Below are 24,873 nucleotides of genomic sequence, written 5' to 3' on the forward strand. Positions count from 1 at the left end.
AAATCAGGTCCCAGGGCATTGTAACAGGTGTTTGATGAGTGTCACCATCTGGGGTGAAATATGATATATGGAGTATCTTTGAACATGGAGACCTGATCCTGTGATTAGGGTACAGCAGACACAGGCCCTGACCTGAGGCTCTTTCTCATTTACCTAAAGGCAGAGCTGCAGGCTGATCTTTATGCTGGGCTTCTTTTTCTTGTTCACCTTTCAGGACCGCTACGGCCTCCGCCGTGACTACTTGAACTATCCTTGCAGACACCTCCTCTGTAATAAACAGTGACAAAATAAAATACAATGATGAGACATCCAAAACAGATAGCAAAGAAGAAAAATAATCAAACAATATAATCAGTTAGAATTTCATTTTTACTGTCTTCCCCCCTCCAAAAGTACAATAGAATTTAAGCGGCAGATAAAACACATACATACACTCCACCACAAAAAAGAGAGAGAAAAGGAGCTGGCATTCTGAGAGTTAAGCAAAATAAACACAGAATTTAAAAAACAAATGCTTTAGATACTGAAACTAAACTAAATGTGATTTAATATTTCTTTCACGTTTGAAGTACAATTTTAAGAAGCTGGAGCCCTAATTCAAACTTCAAGTATCCAGAGAGCAAGTACTGATAGGCTAATTAAAATTTCTGAAAAAGCTTTAATTTCTAAGCAAGGCTCCAGCAAATTCTCTTCATATACTTATATACCAAGTATTTTTCATAAAGCAATTTTTAAGACAATACACTTTGCATTCTTAATTTAGTTTAAACTAGGAAGGATTTTGTTTTCAACTCCTGCAAAAATGTATGGGATAATTACAATATCAAATAGTAATGATTCAGTTCACCCTTAAAAGGATGTCTTATCCTATACAATTTAATTTATAGCATCACACAATTTTAGAGCTAAAATAGCTTTCAGAGAAGATTTTGTCTAAATCCTCTCATTTTGTAGATGAGGAAATAAAGGCTGGGTATAGTTTTGAGATTTGCTGCAGTTCACACAGCTGATGGAGGCAACTGACATTATTTATTAGCACACAGGTTTCCTAACTATTATGCTATTCTTTCTCCTAAGCAGAAGAACAGAAGGAATAATGGGAAAATAAGCAGAAAATTCTCTAACAGTCACGTGTGAATGATCAATGGAAATATACGAACTCTTTTAAAGGTAAGAACCAAGGAAACATACTCTCAGACATGCTTGTCTATTTGTCTATCTAACCTGCACTATTGCTCTTCCTGATTATATTTTGAGACTACGTAACAAGTGATTGACCACGACTGAGCAATATCTATCTATCTATCTACCTATCTACCTACCTAGCTACCTACCTACTTACCTTCCTACCTACCTATATATCTTGTAGACCAAGTTAGATACTGTAATAGATAATTTACCTCAAGAAGATGTTTTATTTCTAAGGGACAGTACTGATTTATTAGCATTTTTGTTCCATTTTTGTGTTTGAGCAGAAGTTTTCACAGTTATTCCAGGTACATAAGTAACAGTAATGATCCCCAAAGCACTGTAAGGAATACTAACTACCACGCTAGTGAGGGGGGCGCAGAGCGGGAGACAGGGCAGAGCGGGAGACAGGGCTGGGTGTTTTCATGAAGCCAGGCTGCTGGGTAGGGCTTCTCTGAACAGTCTCTGAAAGGCTCGTCTCCCACAGTGACATTTTCAATGGGAAAGAATATTGCAAAAAGGGCTACAGAAAATTAAGTCCACTTTGAGACAGCTCTTAGATGTCTACATCACTGAACGATATTATTATAAAAAGAATTAGGTTCTGAGAATTGCCACGTGCATATATTCATTTTCAATGAAACTCAGATATTTAAAAATCAGTAGAGTGATTTTTAGAACTTTTAGAAGCTAGGTGTTTTATGGAAAACTGGGTGTAACGGAGAGGTGGAGCAAGCACTGCAGAAACTGGGGCACACCTAGAACCGCTGTACCTTCTGGGTCACTCCTGCACATCTCTGTCAGCATGCGTGTATGTGAAATCTGGCACCTCTCCATAGCACCTCACAGGTACATCTTGTGCGCAACTGTGCTGGCACACAAGCCTTATCTCCTCTACTATGTAAAGTTTCTCAAGTCTAGGACTCTCTCTCTGTCATTGTTATAATTCTCAAAGATTCTCTCATTGCTCTTTACCCAGGCTGGATGCTTAACAGAACATTTTGAAAGGATGAATAATGAACATGAAAGGCTTGTTCATGATATTTACACAAATTCAGAAATAATCCCTGTTTGTTACTGTATTTACTAACTTAAGCACCCCCCCATTTATGTCATTTACTATATTCTTGTTTAAGTTTTTGATGCATTTTAGAACAGTCTTTCTTAAATGTGGGTCCCAGATTCTTCTGTACCTATTGATTAATTTTCCAGGGTCTGAGAGTAGTTAACATAAATTAAATTTGATTAAATTGAGAAAATAATCCCCAAAATATTACAAGTATCTCCTGGTTTATGTGAGCAAATTACAACTCTACTACGTTATTTCAGTCTTTGTTTGAGAATGTATTTAGAATAATTTTGACATCATGGAGAATCAGTTTACATGTTGTTGGCTAAATAGAACAGAGGTGAACTTAACACAGTAAAAGATGTATTCACACAGGATGTAGGTCAAAGGACATTATGCACTGTACAAACTTTCAAAATATTCTAAAACAGAGATAAGTGAAGAGAAAATTGAATCATTACTTGTCTCCAGGCAGTAAAGACATGTTTAACCTAAATAAAATAGACTGTATCCGCTGGTACCACAGACTTGTAAGTGATAACTTAGTTGTACCAATTTTAGATAGGAAGTACCAGGATATTTGAATTTTATTGCTTTTGTTGTTTCAGAGAACATTAACTTATAAATGTGTTTGAGTTTCATAGTTGACTAAGTTGATTTTATATTTGTATGCATCTAATCAAAACTAGTTAAGAAAATAATTTAGCCTAATCTTGGGAGAATTGACCAATTTTTTTTTCTTTAAAAGATTTTAACAGATCATAAGAAATGCTCCTTTAGGATAATCGAACAGGCTGTGTGGGTTCCAAGTTCATGACACATTATCTTCCATTTCTGGGGAAAAATAATATTGTTAAAACTTTAAAAACAGGAAGTAACATATTTTTAAATATTAATTTTACAGTGAATTTAGGAAAACATGAGTATAGGATTGTTCTGGGGGTTTCAATTGGTCTAGTCAATTAAAAATCTTCCTCTAAGTAAGGGCTGTCATCAACGCAGAGAGGACAGCTTCCCCTGCGAAGGATGGCCTTTTCCCAATGAAGGCCTAATCAGCAGAGCTCCAGAGTAAGCTTCACTCTTGTAGCCTGGTTCCTGGAAAGGGAGCAAATTCACTCAGAGTTCAGGTAAAGTTCAGGGAAGATTAATGGTAAATGTGTCAAACACATACAAAAGGCAAAGGAAGACAGTCACAAAATCAGACCTATAAAAATGATAACATAAAAGGTACACTGTGTATGTGTTATACATATAATTATACTATATATAATTAGCTATATAATATTATATATATAATCTATTCATTCCACAAGTATTTATTAAATGCCTCCATCCATCCATCCATTATATCTTTCTACCTATCTAGGGGATTACTGTCTTTTATAGTGGACATTAGAGGAAGTCGCATGAACTTTAATTCAGAGAAATGGGGCTAAAAACTCCAGCATTTCTAGTTCCTAGTTACTTCATACTAAGAAAATTACTCAAACTCATTGAGTTCCAATTCCTTGACCATAAGATGAAAATAACAATGGTAACCATCTCACAAGTTGTTGTGGGGACTCAAGTATAAAAATACGTAACAGGCCTGGCACATCAAGCAACTAAAATAAAAAGACATCCAAAAGGTTCTTCACCAAGATGTGTTTATTTTCTCCTAGCCACACATCCCTACTTTAAAGAAAGAGCAACACAAATATGCAGGAAGGGTCCCATCCAACTAGGCTAGCCCTATGATGAATATCGGATAATATGGTTAATCTGTGAGCATCGATGTTGATGGCCGAGGGCAGTGGTCTTTTTTTGTTTTGTTTTGTTTTTTTCTAGACAAAGCTAGAGGGATGTTGTTATTTATTCTCTGGCTTCATACCCGCTCCCCTGGCTCTGGAGGCCCTGGGCTACCATCTGCTCTAGATTCCTGCCAGTAAGTCCCAATTTAGGGCTGTCTCCTAGACAATACTCCTAAAGGCACAATGGCCCCCATCTACTGCTGAGAACAATTAGCAACGTGAAACATTCTTTTTGAGACAAGAAGTTAGACTGCATTTTAATTTTTCATTGCTTACTTTTTCTATCTCCTTACCCCTTTCCTACTTTCTAATCTAGTTTATTTTTTATTCCAAACATAACATGAATAAAATTCTGAATAAGACTTAGCTGTTCAGAAGAATAAAGATGAATATAAATTACATAGAAATTGAAAAAGTATGATTCATTATACTTACTGAAAGGTAACACTGATCTTCACAGCTGAAAATATGACACTTCTTACTATAATCTGAAATTTTGAAAGGCCCAATTATCTGTCTTTTGAACACTTAAAATTTCTGGAAGTGGACGTTTTTAGTCTATGTTAGAAATTGTCTTAGTTAAGGAGTGTGTGAAATATGTATTTTATTCTACTTTGTTAATGTAAGGATTTCACATTTCAGTGAGAATACTTATGATCAGTGTTTGAATATTAACTTGGTATTATTTTATCAGCCGTGTTGTTATGGTAATGAGACAGTTTCTATAAGAAATACAAAAATATCTCATGGTGTGGCTGTAAGTCATGTCATGCCTAAATGAAATGAATGGCAACTTGGAATTAATCTGATAAATGATCTGCCTGTAAATCAGAGTGAAAACATTAAAAGCAACTTCTTTAAAACAAATTAATCTTATAATCTCTAAATAATGTTATTGATTAGAGGCTGATAAAAAATAAGAGATTTAAAGATCCAACCCAGGGAACAGAGCAGAATAAGTATAATGAATAATACTTTTTAAATTTCTGTAGTGACATCATGTCATCACTATACAGAGAAACATCTAAAGGTAAGAAGTGAAGTCTGTCTGATAAATGTATTCTGGGTGACAGAGATAGGATCAGTATTCATAAGAAGATCAAAGTAATCTTCACTAGATTGAATTGAATTCTGGAAAGAAACAAGGTCTTTTTCTTGTTATTGGGGAAATGTTGGTGGAAACATATACCACCAATCGGAGTAAACAGGTATAAGAAACTAATTGAGATACTCTCTCATCCACAGAAACCTACTTGATAATACCCCAAAGATATCATGCTAAGCTACATACACTCTCCCAAATAATGAATAAACCTGTGATCCAAGGTTACTGAACAAGCTGTTACACTAGGCACCTGTATTTCCTGTCAATATCATCTATTTCACATAGTAACACATTTTTCAGGTTGGAAAATTGGCAAAATAATAGATAAAGGCAACGTCCTGTCCCATTTGGATATCACTTTGATTTGTATCAGTGTAGCACAAATATTTTATATCATAGTAAGTTCTGGTGTCAGAAAACCTGGAATCAAATTCCCTTTATCTCTTAGCTACAAGTAAATGACAATCTCTCTAACCTTCAGATGCCCACCCTATGTGTAAAGGGGAACAGCAGTACCATTCATCTTTCAGTGTGTTGTGACAATTAACTGAAATATATATATATATATATAATCTCAAGTGCTTATTTAAATTATATATCACTTTTAATCACTCTTACTGTCTTGTTATCATCAAGTCTACTATCATCATTTGTAAAGAGCTGAGAGTTTTTGTCATACATTGGGACTATTCTGTCACTTTTCCCAGCGAGTACCTCCTTGCCTCAATTTTGGGTCACTGCCTAAGAGACAGTGTATCAGTCTCCTGCCACTTCTTATTCGGACTACTATGCTACAGTGCATTTCACTCTATCCGTGTACCATACTATTCAGCATTTACAGTTGGGTTGCAGCTCTCTGGTTTTTTCCGTGATGTGATTCATGCCGCACCACCACTACGCTCCTCTGTTCACAGTATTTTACCACTTAAAATTTTGTTGACAGTCTCAGGCCTTGTTTTAGCGTATATTTTTAGTTGTGTTATTTTGCTGTATTAATCAATCAATATTGTTTGGTTAATTTATAACAAAAAACAATGGAGTTGAAACTTTCTCAGTGGCCCTGACAATACCATCTTGGTTCTGAGCAACATACGACATCGTTGGTGTACACAGAAGTCTGATTTTGAATGTGTACCTTTTGGGTTTTCATCAGGACCAGCTGTGATTACTTGAACCTGCACAGGCTCACCAATCAGACTGTGAACAAAAGAATCCCAGCAAGTAGGCATATGCCTGAGAACATATTTTTGTTGATTTCTTTCAGGTTGTTTAAGAGAGAAGTAAGAGCCGCAGACAATGAATTCAACCACATGGGATCCAAAAGCCAGTAAGTGTTTTTGCTTTTAAGAATAATGGGCGTAATAGTGCCGTGTTAAAAGAAATGACAAGTAAGCCTACCGTATGCTTGTGAAAAAAGGAAAACAAAACAGTTTTAGACAGAGTGCTCCTGTCAAGAAAGCGTTTTTCTCAGTAGGGTACAGAATGGTTGCCTAGGAAACCGGTGCTAATTGCTACTGCTGATGGAAGCTAGTCAACAAGGAAAGCACTGTGTTAGAAGCACTCTGCTAAACAAACACCCTGGATACATTCACAGAAACAGGGAAAGAAGGAAAGCTCTTTGCTCCTACTCCGTGCTTAATCTGGAGAGTAAATGGTCTCTCTGAAGCTATTTCCTATAATCAAGTGGTGATGAAGGAAACTAAAAGAGCAGATTGTATTTTGTTGTTGTTGTTGCGTTTATTTCCCTGGCACCTCAGCACTAATTAGAGACCAGCACTGGCATATCCCTCCTTCGTCAGACTCCGATTGATCCCAAAGGGTCACCTTGGCCAACACTGCAGCTGTAGATCTCTGCCTACCAGCTTCGTCTTCCAAAGATTTCTTTTAAAGATTTACTGATTAAAATTAGGATCTATTTAATTTATGGGGAGAAATGCCTTTGCAGTAAAGGTAGTCTATGGAGATAAATGCATTTTAAGATGCAGAATCATGATTGCACAAGGTTTGGTTCTGACTGGTACTTAAATTTAAGAGAATTTATACTGCACCCACTACAGAGGATGGAATTTTGCTTAGTCACTATGGGAGATACAATGATGAAGAAGATATGGTATTCCTACATTTAAATTGTGCTTGAAAGTGCGGCAATCTCCTTGCCGGACATGTTATTTGTTTTTTGTAAGATTTTTTTTAGTAATGGCCATAGATTTTAGCTGATTTATCCACAGTCACTTATATGGTCCTCTTCTGAAGTGCATCTGCGACCTGGTTGGGCTAGTACTGGGAGTACAGCCTGTGATTATAGGAGAATGTTCCCTCTCTCTCCATTTTTTCCTGTTTCAGCCCATGTGTTTAAATCCACAATCTTGTTTAGACTGACAATTTAACTTACTCAGATGAAGTTTTCAGAACTTGAACAGAATCGGCCTAACGTTTAAATTTAGTCAAGGGGGAAGGCGTAGTAAATTAAGACGGTTTTAGTGAAAGGATGGTTTACTGCAGGTTAAGGGTATTATAGTATGGAATCAAAAGTAATTAGAAAAGCAAAGTACAGATCAGAAATAGTACTTACTGGATAATTTTGCTTCTAATTTTAAGGGTCCAGCAGGAAATAGGAAGAAAGAAAATTTGAAGAACATTTAAGCAGAAGAAATATAGTGAGCAAATAAATACAGTCTAGCTTTATACTTACATATTCTAGTTAAAAGTCTATGCTGTTGGTGGTGCTGGGGGATCTCAGTGTAATCATGTGTGCATATTTATATTGTTGCTTGTAGCCCATATAATAAACATTTACTAATTAAATCATGTAATATTTTATTGATCTCAATTTGAGAAAAATTTCTTGGGGAATTTGTCCCTCTGAAATTTTCAAATTGCTTTAATATGAATGAATTGAATACGATAATTAATGCACTGAGGGAATTGATAATGCTTTTAGAGCTTTGAAATGCTCAGTTTTGCATTTTGTCAAAACCATTACCACTGAACTATTCCTTGTAGACTTGTGAGAAATTGGATTATTTTCTGCATTAAGTCTTGAACACACAGTCAAAGGAATGTAGCATGAGCATTATTAATAACATTAATGAAAAGATGAAATATCAATAAAACTAAGAAAGCCTGAATAAATTCATCCTTAGAGTAACTGTGAGATAAATAATACAAAACGTAGTGTGTGTGTAGAACACCACTAGTGCACACAAGTGTGCATGGGTGTGTGTGTGAATGTGTGCACGTGTCAGCATTCAAGCACGTAAAGGTCTCTCAATGTCGTCAAAAGTTTCATCAGTATTTGGGTACCTCAAAGGACTTGGGTACCGGGTGCGAGTCTAAGATTTCACATGGGCAAATCACTGCTTCTATAGTTGTAAAACCTAGGAAAACCTACGAAAACCTAGAGGATATGATGGAAAGATGAGAAAAAGCTCTGGATTATAAAAAAAAAAAAATTATTGGAGTGAATTTTTAAAGTATAAGTGCTCTAGACACCAGGGAAAGTCTTTACTATTTACCTCTATAAACTTACATAGTTAATCCAGGAAAAACTGTTACAATAAAATAGTAAAAATCACCAGCTTAGCTGCCTTTGGTTTGGTAGTTCTAACTCATCCCCAGCATGATGACTTAAGTCAATCTCTGGAGGCCTCCTGACCTGGAAGCATATGGAATTTAGGAACCAGGTGATGGGAAAATCACTTTGTTCACAATACATCACAGGGTACACTCAATCAACAAACAGACAGACCAACATGACTTTTGTGTAAGTACAGTTTGCTTAAACCTCCAGGCCTGATGTGGTTCTAAGAATGAATGTGCAAATAGCAACATACATACAACAGCCGCCTGTGTGCTTTCTTCTTAGCAAGTCTCTCAGGAACTGTAAATGTTTTAAATAAGTGATTCTCCATCTTCTACAACTGCCTGTTTTATTTATTTATTTTTTTTGCCTTTGGAGCTATATAAAATACTGTCTGCAAATATTCTCTTTATATCAGTCCTGAAAGACTTGACAGACTATGTCGCTAAGTGCACATGGTAATTCTTTATACTTTTCAAATTATAACTAAATATACATAACCTGAGAACCATGTTTCAATTATCCTGTGGGTAAAGTACAATGGAATTAATTACATCATGAAATTCTGACAACTAAAATGCTATGGTGAAAAAGAAAACAAAACAAAAAATAAAGAAGAAAGATAATTTTGAGCCATCCTCCTTTTGTCCTTTAATAATGTTTGTTAAATAAAAAGTCTAAAGAAGTAAAATTACCAATAGTTAAAGACTTTTTTTCCCAGGGTCTCTAAGTAGCAAAATCAAGAGATTTTGAAAGTAAGAAAATAATTTTTTTAAGTAAGAAAATAAGTGTTAAGTCCAATGTTATATTTGTCTTTGGTGCTATTATGATTAGCAAAAAGCAAAGACTTTAATAGAATTTTAAAATTTCTTTATGCCAAAAATTATGCTAAAATAAAAATTTCTTTTATTTTCTGGATTGATTAATCCATCCCATGGAAAATACTATTAAATGAATTTCTCTCTAATCATGGGATACAATAGGTGTTCATTATGTTAAGACAAAAAAGGGCAAGTAATTTCTTATCTTCAGAAATTTGCAAATAACACACAAATCCTATTTTAGAAAATACCCCTTAGGGATTTGCTGAAATAAAATTTTACATTAATGATTTTACTTCAGTGCTATTTACTTATTTCAGTCTATGTCTCTTCTCTGTGTACTGGGTTTCGTTGTTACCAAGCACACCTCAAGACATAACTGCAAATTGTGAGTGCCATCTATATCATACTTAAATCTGTCAAAGTACCCATTCTTTATTTGAAGACACTGAAGCTTTATAGCAGAAAGCAAATGATATTTAGGAAGTTTAAAACTGTAACTCATTATGGCAATAGCTCTGATTGTTCTATTGCAGGAGCTCAGCAGAAAGAGAAAGGTAGATCAATTTTGATGGAGCAGCAAAGCTGGAAAAAAAATGCAGGAATGGATGCTATCTGGGTAGGCAGGCTGACATGGGGAAAGGCAATTAGGCTTTGCAGTGGGGTTGCAGATCCTGAACATATGAGGTATCTGCTGGTGACTGCTGACAACCTGAAGAAAACAAAGAACCAGGATTCAGGAAGCAAATGGAAAGGTGCTCAAGGCAAGTTCTATTTACTTCATTATTTAGCCTCCCCAATAGGCAGACGTTACCATAATCATATGCTATACTATGCTCAAAAACACAGTTTCATTTGGCATGAAAAACACAATCCTATGGAAGAGATATATGGGGTTTCCTGATGGTATGGAAAATCAAGTTTCATAAAAAGGTCCTGTATTTTTCTTAGTAAAATATGGCAATGAAAAATCAATTTACTATGAAAATAGATATTATTTTCTTCCTGACACTTAAAGAACATTTCTAAGTCAGGACTTTTATCTTTTTTTCTTCAAAATGAACTTACAATTTCAATATTTCATACATAGTAGCCTTGATCATGAAGAGGTGACCAATTTTTGGTTCTAAGAATATGAATGAAAATAGCTTGGTTTTCGTGATTCATTATCATCCCCCTACTAGTTTATCAATCACTCCTTCCCAACTTTTACAGAGATCCTCCACCTTTCAAAAATGTTTTATTTAAGCTTGTATTTGGGTCTGTTTTCCTAAAGAGAAGTTTGCTGTAAAGGAAAAACTCTTATAAAACCAGGGAACTTTGTGGTTTCTGCTCCCCCCGACTTTTTTTTGGATAATTCTGAAATGCAACATGAAACAGAAAGGTGAGAATGATTTGGTTTGACAGTAACAAGGTGATCAAAAGCCATAGGAAGAAAAGTACAGTTTTAAAGTTTTAATATAATCATTCTATTAGTTGAAGCACTGTACTCAAAATTTTATAGAATAAAATAAAAGAAACATCTCAACATTTTAATCAGATAGATTTTTCAAAATATTTTCTAGCAAGCATATTTGGTAATTTTTATTTTTCTACAGACCTAGTGAAGAAAAAGCATTTTGTATTTATAAGTTTTTTCAAATCCAGTTGCATCAGAGAACGTAGGGAAAATTGAAACACCATTACTTAAGCACAGGAGATTCAAGCATTTCTAGTTAGAATTAAAGTAATGCTCTTTCTTTTAAAATTTACTTTAAAAAATTGAACGTAATTTGGGAGGTTTTTATTCCTTCACTTAAAAAAAAATTAAATTAACCTTCTCTGGTGATTCCAGGCCTAAGATGCTGAATTATCAGCTAGAGTAGCTTCAATTCACCTGTAAACAATGAAATCCAGCTAAAAAGGAAACCTGTGTCACCAAAACAGCCAAGTTCCTGGGCAGTGTTTTCAATGTTGCATTCAGATCGTATGTGCAAGTTCAAGATGGCCCACAATGCATTTCAAGTACTAAATTTTTCTTAGGCTGATGGCAGATATTTCCGTGAGGACAAAGATCACTATTATCCCAACTGAACTTCACTTCCTGGAATGTGACTCTGGAAAGTGACATGTGTACTTGCTTCGAACTCAATTCTGTTTCTTTTTTTATTACAATCAAGACATAAGAATTAGGTAAGAACTGGCCTAGAGGAACTATCTTAGATGCTTTGTGACTTAGGCTAAGTAAGTGTAATTTTTTTGAGAAAAGGTAGGTTTCCCTATATAGCTTTTGTGTTCTGGTAAAAGCTCGCAAGAGAGCTGGTTTATTCCAATCTTTTCAACGCTTTAGTCACAAATCTCGGTTTTTCGACCTAATCAGAAAAACAACTGATACCTAATTTTTAAAGGAAGAGAAAAATAAACTTGGGCTTTGAGATAAAGGATAGTAACATGTAAAATGCAACAGGAAGAAAAAGTATCCAATGAATTGATTCGTTTTAAAAATTGCTTATAAAAGTAATTGGAGTTGTTTTTATTGTTTTCCTTGTTATTTTATTTTATTATTTTCTCCTTGGAGATGAATAAAGTCTTTTAAATAATGAAATAATTAATGATTAGAATTAGAAAATGTAAATGGGAGAATCTTTCGTTTTAATATGTCAAAAAGAAAAGCTCTTATCTTTTTTTTAAATAACAAACCTAGATAAATATATCTAATTGAAATTGAAACTTTTTTTCCTAAAGTTAATGAATAAATATTCCCGTTATTCAACCAGGAAATGCTGTTTACTACCTAAGAACTCATCATTTTCAAGTCATTTTATAGACTTAAAGATGACGTAGAGAATAAAAGGACATTGGTGATATTTTATTCAGGTTGACCTTCAAAAACAGGGTAACATCTCTCCAAGACAATACTGGCATTTTCCTTAAGAAAGAGGTAATAATTAAGTCTATGACTTAGAACATCCATTTGCTTTAAGATTCAGTTTTTCCATTTGTCAGAAAGGAAATTTATGTGTGCTCCTGACCTACAGAAGTGAGGCAATCCTTACATTATAGCCAGAGGATCAACAAGAATGTGCATTGTACATTTCTCTTTGCAGGATATTTCAGTTCATTTTCTATCGAGGCCAACAAATATTACACTGGGCTCAATTTTGCAAGAACGAGCATGAAAAGTTGTTCAATATCCGTGTATGTATGTCTTAGCTGTTAGACTATAGACGTCCTTAGAAAGGTCATTTATCCTGATTTTTCATATTCTTCCCAGTTCAGTTATTTCCATCATCAAGAAAATACTTCTAATCAGATGTCTTACTGCTATCTTAAGTCAAAGATATATTTTCTTCACACTGAAACTTCACATTCATTTTCAGAATACATGAAGCCATCTGCTGTATCCTTCCACGACACTGCTTTCAACTATAGCATTTCAGAGTTCCTACTTAATTCCTTTCTGTCCTAGTCAACAGTTTTATAGTTTTCCTTTGAATCTAGCCTCTGTTCATTGTTTTTCTGTTTGCCTTTTTGGTTTCAATGTTCCTTTCTAACATAGTCTTTCCCACAAATGTACTGCTTACACTGTGGCATAATTTTTGTAGCCACATTTTGTTTATGTAATTTTCATTCTCAAAACCGAACATGGATACTAACTCTTTCTCTTCTTTATCTCAATTCAAAAACGTTTATTAGCACCTACTATAGAACATAAACACTGCTTCATATACCAGAAGGAACAAGAAGAGGAATGAAGTACAACTTCTACCTCAAAACACTTACCACCTAGTGATGGGGATTAAAACAAGGAACAGGTAACCTCAGTAAAATGTTCGATATAATCGAACATTATTAGCAAGATATAAACATGGGACATGGGAATGTTTGAAAGAGGAAGATTCATTTGAGAAAATAAAATGAATCAGCTCTGGACCTTTGATCATGGATTTCTGATCATCTCTTCTGCTATATATATCCTTTCAAAATACTTTTCCATCGCTTGTTTCACAAAGCTGCATGCGAATGAAAACATAGCAGATTGCTTGGGCAAATTAACTTGTTTTGCAAAAGAGAAGACTGTCAGTTCAATCAGAGGACTGACCATTCACACTGGTCACTTATGCAAGAATCAGTGGTGCTCACATCCTGGCACTGCCTTGACCTGTGTTTCCAAATAGAAAATTTGGACTGAAAAAATTATTGAGTCTAATTTTCAGGCTGCTGAGACTGAATCATCTCTATTATACACGATTTTTCTGAATCTTGATTGCCCCCTTATTGTGCAGTTTTGCCTAATGTCTTCTAAAGTTTGAGCATTGCTGAAATCAACTGTAAAAGCAGACAGACGCTGCACTCTCATTTCCGTGTTCTAATAATCACCTAGCATTTGCGTATTTGTTAAAAGTTGCCACAAGAGCTTAGGACATATGCTTTCCTCATTCTCTGCTCATCAGCATGGCTGGGTTTAGAGCTGTACTTTCTGTGAGGGTTGCTGGGTGGTGACTCATTCTGCAAGGGGAGCCACACAGTGAGCGGGCAGCCAGTGGTTCAGTGTCCTTTCCCCCTCGGGACTCATGATGCCAAGTCGGATCATGCTTAAACGACCAGGTTTGCAATGCAGCACCAGTTGTTCTGTTCATCTGCTCCGGGTATGAATTTCCAGACTCCCCTGACAGTCAAAGCAGCGCTTGATGTAATGTGCTAAGGAGCAGTGAAGTGTGAGGGAGCGAGAGGGCTTGACACACTGAAGCGGAAAGTCGGTTCATCTCAAGCAGCTTGGGGAGGAAATAGGGAGGAGGGATGACTCCTAGGTACTTCCTGGTCTACTAATCTCCCACAAGCAATGAAACCAGACCTAAAGCCAACCCTCAAGGTGGTATGTGGTACACAGTGACAGATATTTTTCTCTGGCATATACAAGCAATATAATCAATTCATATATACATCACACTTGACCCCAAAATATATTATTGATTGATGATAAATATATTCTCTAGATATTTGGGTGATTAATTTGTTCCAAATTACTATTAAAAATTTTTTTTGGTCTTTTCTCTTTTGGGAGGAGAGAATTCTTAGAAATTGAACAAGGGACAGATAAAGGCCGTGCGTAATCCTAACCAAAAGACAGGCTTAGATGGTCCAAAAACGAATCCAGGAAGACTTGCTTCCATGACTGATTATTGTCATCTACCCACTACAAATAAAAAGATGTTATGAACTGTCTAGAATTCTTTTCTAAGTGGAGATTTTAAAACCCTCAAATAATTGTGATACATTAGAAGGAAAATATGATAACACAACATGACAGCAAATTAAACATTTGATAACGTCTTAGAAAATACAGAATTAGGGGAAAGGATCAAGTAAAAAATACAATAGTATTAAATTATACTTACATCTAGACACCAGTGAGACACAATTTTTACAAGTAGGTCTGAATTGCTCTTAGCTGAAATCTGTTGTGCTGATTAAGATTCAAATTCAACCCAGTAATTCTTCAAAAAGTGTCAGTGGACCAAAGAGAATGATAAAATACTTTCTTTTCTTTAGCATTTGTGATGTGATTCTGGCATTTAACGCAAAACAAGACAATAAAGAAACAAGAATATTTTTACAAGTGTACGGGAGGAATTTTCTGGAGGAACATACATGGAAGTACATGCGTATGCAAATTAATCTTAATTTTTAAACATCAAATTATATTGTGTTAGATAAGAACCTTGCTCTTCACAACTTGAAGTGTTTGTAGGTAGTTAAAATTCAGAGGAATAAAATCATATTTTATTTGTTGAGTCACTGGGTTTAATTAAAAGGAGTTGAGAGAACTCCTTATAATTTTCCTTAAATTTTGATTCAAAATTACCGGCTTAAGACAATCTCATCTCAACTCTAGGACTCTGGCTGAAGAGCAAAGATAGATACGAGGTAGATTTTTATAGGAAGAATTATCCTATAACTGCACATTTAAACAAACAATTGTGTCTGGTGCCTGTCTTTTCCTCCAATTTGTATAAGATTATAAGCTCTAGTTAGCAATGCCTGCTATAAACAAGCTCACATCTCACCGAGAGTAAGAGAGGCAGTTCTGTATTATGATGTCCACGTAGGCCAGCCCCCAGTTAGATTCAGGTCCTTCTATTTACCGGTAAGACAAGCCACACATGATTGAAGCTAATACCCCAAAACTGTTTCAAATGGTAGAGAAACCACAGAGGACAAAGCAAACGTGACACATACGAACCTCACGGAATGGCCTTTTCTGTCAATCCTGGTCTTCTTCACTCTTTCTAGCCCCAGATGCCTAACCTTTCGAAGGAAAACACTGAAAAGATCCCCATTTTCTCTCCTCATCCATCGGCGCCGCCAGACCCAGACACTTCACAGTGAGGCCGTGTGCTTTTCTGCAGATCCACCCTGAATGCTAAATAACTCTCCTCTCTCTGTGGAGCTCAGGGAAATGGCAGCTCGAGCAATGAGTGGTTGGCATGGCAACAAGGAAAGGAAAATCTGCAACCTCTTGCATTGTTAGGCCAGCTTGTTTATTTGCCTTGGGGGGTGGTGTGGATGGCTCAGTCGTTTCCCAGGAGAAATAGTTCTGTCCTATTTGGCTCTGCGTACATTCCTGTATATTATATACAACATGCCATAGCTTAAATGGAATGATGACTCCTACCAGTAAATCTCAAATCTGGGAATGGAGGCAGGAGGCAGAGGGGAACAAGGAGGTAAGGAAAGGCAGGTTTGAATTTTCTAAGATTGAAAAGGGAAAGCATAGAAGCTTTCAAAGGTATATTCAGATTTTTGCTTGTGAGCGATGACAACCTTTTCCTCCATTGTCTGTTTTCAAGCTTAAGTTTACAATTCCGGCAACAATAAACTTAGCTATATGAGTATATTTATCACTTGGCTGCTTGAGTCAAGGGGATGAGGAAGGGCAGGCAAGGCTCTAAAAGGGACCATGGATAACGCAGAAGACCTTTTATAGATCTTACCGCTTGGACCTGCCAGGAAAGAATCCCCGGAAATGCTGGGGAAACAGAGCAGCCCAGGGAAGTCAAGGGGCGGTTACTGAGGAAGTGCCCTTTAACCTTTACATTCACTCAAAGAGATAGCTGTGCTGGCTTTTGACGATCATGACGGCACTTTCTACCGTGACTGGTGTGTCCTACTGGTACTTAAAGCACTGTACCTTAGAATAGTCAAAATCACGAAAGCATGAGTTTAAATACTTCAAAGTTTTGACATCTATTAACTTCTCAGAATTGCCTCCTTTCTATCTGGATTTATTCTGAAAACTGGGAAGAAAGGCCTGATTTTCTGCCATGCTTAGAGGTGTGTGGATGTGATGGTTCTGCAGTGGAAGAACTGTCTTTGGTGGCTGTGACTGAGAACCGCTGCAGCTGGCTGTGCGGCTCTGAATCGGACAGTGCACAGCAGTGGAAAGGGCACTGGGCTACAGAGAGGGGCTGAGTAGCCACGTGGTCTTGGACAGGTCACTAGACTTGGAAAGAGGAGGACTTTCCTACAAGTCGTCCTACAAGATAACGTCCTTCCAGTTTTCTTGATGTTACCTTGATATAAATTGTAGTGTGACTCTGGGCCCCACCCACGAATAAGAAACTAAAGAGATGAGGCTTCTAATTTTTGCTCAGAGTTGAAACTCTGTGTGGACCAACATACATTCCTCTTGCTTGAGCAAATAAAGATAAGTGGATGGGAAAGAGAGAAAGGGTTTATTGCGAGCCTTTATAATTATTTATTCATGTTTGCAAACCAATTTTAAAATGGCTACTTTAGTCTTATGTTTTATTCACTTATCAGTAATAATAACTTTCCAAAGTGGCCTGATTTCTCAATGGTTCCTCATTTCTTTTTTTAGGCTTCTGTGTCATGGCTTCTAAAAAGGGCCCTTTAATAAGTAAATGAAAGGAAAATCCTTAAAGTAAAACAGTTATGCTATAATAGGTGAGCATATAATTCTATCTGCTTTTCTATGGATTAGCTTTAAATTACAAGGAAAGAGACAAAATCTAGAAGGGTAAGCTATAAAGAAATGTAATTCAAAGTGTTATTTCCTTCCAGAATGTCCTGCCCAACACCTACCCTCTCCCCTGTCTCCCCGCCACTGTCCCAGTGCATAAGATCAAAGTTAAGCTGACTGTAGGCTTGCATTTTTAAAAACAAAAAATTATTATGGCCCAGAAATGAAGGTGAAAAGCCTAAATGAGAGAGAATGAAGTAGACCTTTGGTTGAAGAAAGCCCACTCGGATGAAGAGATGAAGTTGGAGGGAGATGTGATGATTGCGATTCATTAATTATGTGATATTGTTTATAGAGATTAATAAAAATAGGTAACTTTAAGGAAAAGACATTTCTAAAAATGAAGAGAAGACTACAGAAAAGAAGGAAAATAGAAGAAAGATCTTTGGATTCAGCTGGCAATGGCCTGGACACTATAACATAGCCGAGGACCTGATGTCACTGAGAAATGTTTCATGTTAACAATGTCCTGAGAAATATCTGTTACAGGGGAAATTGCAATATCCCAATAGATCATATGGAATGATATGAGTGGGCTAGTACATGGCCTGGTCCTCTTTAAAACAATCACCTCAAAATACAATGCCAGCTTGTATCAGTGACTTCTATCAACAAAGGATAGCATTTTTAAAGACCATACCTGAGATTTGAGAACATTTCTTTTTCCTGGGGATGATTTTTGTTTGTAATTTGCGGAACAGTTACATATACACCATCAGTGATACGATTTATTATTTTATTAAGCTAAACTTTGGAGAGAAGTTTAATTGCACATTAACTTATCACTGAAACATCCTCTGTAGGTATGAGGAGATAATATTTTACATTCTTCCTCTCCTACCACTTTCCACATGTGGATAATTGATGGATTCAATACTTGGCCTATTATTTCTGGAGGGAGACTGGTTTAAAATCACATCAGAGTTTGGACTGAAAAACATCATTCTGGTAACCCACAGCTCGCTGTTTACAACTTTTGTCACTCTTAACAAACATATAAAACTTATGTAATTCGTCTTCCAAAGGTAATGTAAAATTCATTTGATATATGTTAAGCTGAATCAGAAATTATGTCTGGATGGTCCCGAACCCATAATTTAAAAGAAACATCTGTTAGTCTCTTTTTAATTTATGTTACTTTCTCAAGCTGGCGAGGACACACTGACCTGGCAAACAGATTTTTCTGATGCTCTTAAATACTTAATTAAGACCATTGAAAAAATGAAATAGTGAGTGATGTTGGTTCTCTATTGCTTGACCAAGTACGTTGCAGTGATTTTTCCCTCGAGTATATCACAAGCCTCCGTAATAGTCAGTGAGAGGCAACTGGTGAGAGTTCAAGAGACAAAATGAGACCTTTCAATTGCTTTCACCATTAATTTGAAAAGAACTGTTTTTTCTTTTTGCATGCATTCATTCAACCACTCATTCAACACACATTTATTGAGTCCTTGAGGCATAATGTCAAGTGCTGCTGGATATAATGATGAGAAAAATCCTGGTCTGTCACATTATCTCCTTCCTTCCCACAACCATTTTGTTTCAACACGTCCTCAACTCTTTATGCCTCAGTCCCGTCAACACTTTCCTAGTTAGTCCTCCTGACACCCAAGTCCCACCCTCTTCAAACTATATCACACTCGGCTGAAGAAAAATATTCCTTGATCAAGAGTGCCCTTGTGGTCCATGTTGACACCACCACCACCATGGATAATAATTAATAATATTGTTATTATTAAAGACATGATTTCTTGAGTCATTCACTTTATGTACTCTATCCTAATGGGATATATGTGTCTGTTGGGCACTGCACAGCATTTCAGATTCTTGAATAAGATTGGACTCTGTCACCCTCTTTTTCCTATTCCACATAAATTTCTTTCTGCAGGGTATTTGCTTTTTATCACTGCAACTGCCAAAAACCAGCTTCACAAAGATAGGACATCCTGAAAAGAAATGTGGTGCGATCTAATGTTGAAACTAAACTATCCTGAAGTAAAGTTCACACAGTATTTGACAGCCAATGAGTATCACTGTTTCCTCTGAGTATTTGAAACCCTCCTGCCACACTCCTGTGCGTGTGCTGTGGCACCTCAAGACGCTACTCTGCACAATATGGAAACTTTTTTTGGAAACAATCCCTCTTCAATTCTGCCTTTCTGTTTGGCACTTAACACACTGTATTTTGTGTTTGAATTACTTCTATGCACAGGTCTCACGTCTGCTACTAGATCAGTTGCTCCATGAAGTTCAGAGACTATGTCTTGCACATGCCCCAGCACAGAAACTAACACAGCATGCATGCAGAAAATGTGCAACAGTAGTTTGCTGAATGAATAGATTAAAAAAAAAATCACATTATGTACTTATGTAATTTTTCCTCCTTTGAAATACCTTTCCTATTTCCCCATTAAAATTTAAATATATTTTTTGAACTGAGTGTAGAGTAGATAAGCGTTGGTAACTAATTGAGTGTAAAAACACAGATCTTTGAATAAGTAAAGGATGATAAGGGGGCATCGCCTTTCTTCTCCTTTTTGAGTAGCATGTCTGCAAGTTCCTGTGTTCAAATGCATTAAATTCTGAATCACAGAAAAAAGGAAAAGAATGGAGAAGAATATTATAGGGCAGGCTAGTGTTTCCCTATGCCATTAATGACAATATTATCAACAGTAAAGAGGACTATTGGTAGAGATTACACTTTGAAAGGAAGTACTTAAGATTAAATTATATTTTGTTCTTCAAGCATCTGTATATTAGTTCTTAAAAAGCTATCTGAGGAAGTATGAAATGGTTCCTGTGTCTCTATGTGTGTTTGTTTTCTTTTCTTTTTTTCTCTTCTTAAAGTTGGGGAGATGGATCCTATATTCCTTTCCGCCCTAGAAAATAAACACGTTTCTGAGGAATCAATCAGATTTAAGTCCAATACCACTCAAGGGAATCAATAAGAAACTGTGAAGTTTTCTTTCAGTGAGTTAAAATGCTGATGGCTACTAGCAAAACACACATACACTGAGCCATTTGTCTACTAAAATTTAAGTGGTAAAAACTAGGGAGATGAGATTGAGAATACAACTAATTTGGCGGAGTGTCAGGCTAATTCCCACAATTCTTCTCTTCTTTTGGTGTCTATTTCCCCTGACCGACTAGAATTTCAGTTCTACCAGTAGGGAAAGAAGATCAGGGCTGTAAATTAATTCACTTTCACTTAAACAGACTTCAAAAGCACAAAACAAGCACTGGCAACAGAACCTGTAGTTACCTGCTGTTTCTCTGTCAGCTGAGGTCAGCTCTCCGTTGATCCCATTTTCTTTGGTATCTGAGTAGGTGCCCTGTGACTCATGTTCTCCAAAGGCGCCCTCTTCATCCTCCCTGTACGGGAATCCATTGGCGCTTCTGACAAGTCCTTCCCCTGCCCCACCTTGATCCTTGATCTCAGGTGGGTGTGGGTGTGCAGATGCCTCTGTTAGTTGAGCTGAGGTCCAGTGAGGCGCCTTTGCTTCATCTTTCCGATCATCTGCCATTCTTCAATGCCCTGTGACCTCTCCTGGGGTTGGAAGAGGAAAAATGGCAGCCATCACTCTGGGGAGAACTTATCTGGTATTAGCAGCACTAAGATAGAGAAAAGTTACAAACTCAGTGGTTAGCTATGGTCCAAAAAATATGTTCAATACTTTTACTATCAAGAGGTAGCCATTGTGAACACCTTGGTTTTTATAGATCTTTTCTGAAATATCTATTCTTTTAGTATAAGCTCACTATCAGTTCACATGTATTCTTTTTGTTTTAAACTCGTGTTTGGCCTTTAAAAACATATCTGAGCTAACTTTCACTGACATATAACGTTGACTCTACAGCAACAGAATTCTCTAGTATAGAGAAAATCTGTAGTATGAGAACACTGGATAGAAAATGGTGGGGGAAAGACTGACTGAGGGGAAATGCTGGATTACAGAGAATTACTCCAAGTACTCTTAACTTACAACTCTCTGAAACCTAGAAAAGACAACAGCCAATATATTATCCCTTCCAGTTTCTAAGATGTTCAATTCAAACCAGAGGTAGATATGTTATCTGGATACTGTGTATTAAAAGAAAGATAGTTTTGGCTTAATTGTTCAGCAAACTTTCCCAAACTTTATCTATAGATTTAAAGGGAATGGCATTTTCTCTTAGTGTAAATCTTCTGTGGAAAACAAAAATTATAACTTTAGGCTTATGTCATAACTTACAGTATTATTTCACAATTAAGTCAATTAAGTTAGATCACTAACATATATTCAGTGGCTTTAAATTATAGTAAAGTTTGAATAAATCATGGAGTAGGTGTTCTGTACACGTTAAGCAAGCGATACTGCCCGGCCTTCACTTATATGCCGATGCCACTAAAGTTAGAGATGTAGCTGACAGGAGGTGATACGTCACTCAGTTTTGAAAAGCTGTTGCCAGAAATGTATCTTCACTGATGGTCTATTGTCTCCACACTGATGATGACATAGTCAATGACGGTCTATGATGGAAACTAAGAATATTTTCCTTTTTTCAGAAACAGTAACTCAAGCAAAAACTTCAAACAAGCAAACCAAAATTGTATTAAAACAAATCTACTTCTAGCTACCAAGCTCTGCTTAGTAACACTACAAATAAATTAAGCTTTAAAGAAAGTAAGTTTTCTTACCAGATTCCTAACAAGCATCTCTCTGGTTTTTTTCTTTTTTACTGAATTTTGATGCTATCCTCAGGTCCCTATTCTAATTTTCTGTTCATACCAGGAAGAACTAGATGATTCAATGTATTTAAAATAATTTGACGACAACACCAAACCTCCCCCGGGCAAATTACTTTCCATAAGGTTCTATTTATCGCCCTTATGAGCATATTTAGACAGGATATAAGAAGTTTAACTTTTAAAACACTGATTGAAGGGCTCGTGAATAAACCAAAGAGCATCCCTACACCACTGACGGTGTGCAAAGAACTGCATGCACAGAAGAGTTTCTGTGCCTGCAAAATGAGGACAACGATGCTTAGTTTATTGATTTGTTGCAAAGTTTACACAGAATAAAATGAAGGGCTCAGCACAGCCCCTGGCAGGCACGCTCAGTAAACAGTAGTTACTACCTTTGTTACTGTTGTTATAATTAGACTAACAGTCATCACACTCAATCATTAGCTATACAATATTTTAAGTTGTTTTTCTGGAATTGTTGGCCTAGGAAGGGGAGCCTGAAAACTTGCGAAGTCCAATAATAAGACTTACTTGCAAATCTGTCCCCAGATATCATAGAGAACTGAATGAATGTTCCAAGCCCAATATGACAAATGTCTGAGACATGAGAGCCTGCTGGGAGGAGTGCATCCTCAGAACTAACCCCTCCACGTGTACATCTGGAAACTTCGCTCCGTCTTTTATAAAGATGGTCCTGCAAGGTTCTAGACTCCTTTCTGCCATTGTCTTCTAGTCAAATATCAAAGGACCTAATTTGAGAGCCTAATGATTGCGTTTCTTCTGAGTTGCTGTAACATCTACATATGTCTAATGAACTGAATAAGTTATCTACATTCAAATTCTGACCTTGATCACAATAATTTACTGATAGTAAGACTGTTGGCTCAGCATTCTCATCTTTACAGGCCTTTTTTTTTTTTTTTTCCTTTACCAGAGCAGCTTAATTAAAATTTCCATATTCTTATATGGTTCAAATTATTTTTTGTGCAGAGTGAACACTTGTAAATAGAAAAAGTTTCCCATAAACAAGTACATGCCATGTTAATACTGTTTTTTCAAAAGTTACTAGGTTTTATATTTTTAGGACAGTTTTAGATTTACAGAAAAATTGAACAGATAGTAAGAGATTTTGCATGTCCCCCCCCAATTTCCCCTGTTATTAATATATTAGTATGATACATTTGTTATAATTAATGAAGCAACACCGATATGTTATTATTAACTAAAGTCTATAGTTTATTTAGATTACCTTAGTTTTTACCTAGTGTATTTTTTTTTTGTTCCAGAATCCCATCCAGGATCCTACATGACATTTAATTTCCATGTCTCTTTAGGTTCTTCTCAGCTGTGAGAGTTTCTCAGCCTTTCCTTCTTTTTGATGACCTTGAGAAGTACTGGTCAGGTAAATTATAGATGCCTCTCTATTGAAATTTGTCTGTTTTTTCATGATTAGTCTTTAATTCTGTGTTTTTGGAAGGAAGACCACCAGCAGTGAAGTGCTCAAATAAACTTGAGAATTGCTAAGTTACATGAGCAGGTATAATACAAGCTTCCTGAGAGCTTCTGCTCTCCTACTGCACATGGGAATCTCAGGGAAGGGCAGTGGTGTGCAAAGCATCCCAACCAACTGTCTACAGGAACTTTTATCTGATGCCATGTTATTAACATCTCCAAAAGGACCTGGAAAGTACGTAGATTTACACTTTAGCCCACATTTAACTCTGGGAGTTCTAGTCACAGATATTCAAAGGAAATAAAATAATACGAGCACCCACAACTTGCAGCTAAAATTGGCCATTCTTCCCCCAGGGCTATCTGGAAAAGACTTGTCAGTGACTAAAATTCTTCGTCTTGAACCTGAAAAACCAACGCTAAATGAGGAGTGTGTTACTTGGCAACCATCCACTTAAAATGTGAAGATAATTTGTTTTCAAGAGACTAGGCATTCAAAAAATGAATTCCCTAGTATTTAATACTTCAGAGTTTTGGATTCTTTCTTTCTAATTAATCAGTAAAAACTAATGGTGGAAGAAGAAGGGGCGGGCTGGCTATGTTGATTTCAATTAATATCAGAGGCACAAATAAAGTGAATTTATTTTCTAAACGGCATCATCTGGCTTACTGATAAGACTATTCAGATAATACTCCCTAAAATGTATGCAGATTAATCAGATATCACTTTCTAATTTGTTGAGCTTTTGAAATGTACATAGTCTAACTATCTACTAAGTGACAATCATTTTAGGAGATTTCAAGCTAGAAATGGCATTGCTCTGCCAAAACTACTTTGACAGAAAATGATTTGGAATGACTTCTTCAGTTTTACTGAAAAGCAGCTGGAATTGGAGGAGACACCGTTTGCCCTCCACCCTTACAATCACAACATAATATTATTAAAATACCACTCATTCATGGTAATTTCACTTAAATTCCTAATCAATCTTTTGGGGTCACAAATGATCTCTACTCTTCAAAATGGTGTTACAACATCCTTAAAAGTGGTCGTAGCTTCCTTTAATTTCTTCATCCTGATGTATAATGTAACTTTTACCTGAATCTCTCTGAAAA

The 24,873-nt window shown here is 36.3% G+C and overlaps 1 protein-coding gene across 15 annotated transcripts in view; it reads right to left on the minus strand.

The window, feature by feature from the left end:
• Positions 1-24,873, minus strand: part of MAP2 (microtubule associated protein 2) — a 263,519-nt gene that overhangs the window by 52,142 nt on the left and 186,504 nt on the right. For 14 of the 15 annotated variants that reach the window (XM_074364078.1, XM_074364076.1, XM_074364077.1 and 11 more), the window contains 2 exons: positions 20,839-21,123; positions 154-267 (listed from right to left, as the gene is read on the minus strand). In XM_074364078.1, coding sequence (XP_074220179.1) covers positions 154-267; positions 20,839-21,100 — 376 coding nt within the window. In that variant the 5' untranslated portion in view covers positions 21,101-21,123. Of the gene's footprint in view, positions 1-153; positions 268-15,776; positions 16,725-20,838; positions 21,124-24,873 lie in introns of those variants that run through there. The other variant, XM_074364079.1, reaches the window with a different exon arrangement.

The sequence above is a fragment of the Camelus bactrianus genome, chromosome 5, assembly GCF_048773025.1.
Source record: "Camelus bactrianus isolate YW-2024 breed Bactrian camel chromosome 5, ASM4877302v1, whole genome shotgun sequence".
Taxonomy (NCBI): Eukaryota; Metazoa; Chordata; class Mammalia; order Artiodactyla; family Camelidae; genus Camelus; species Camelus bactrianus.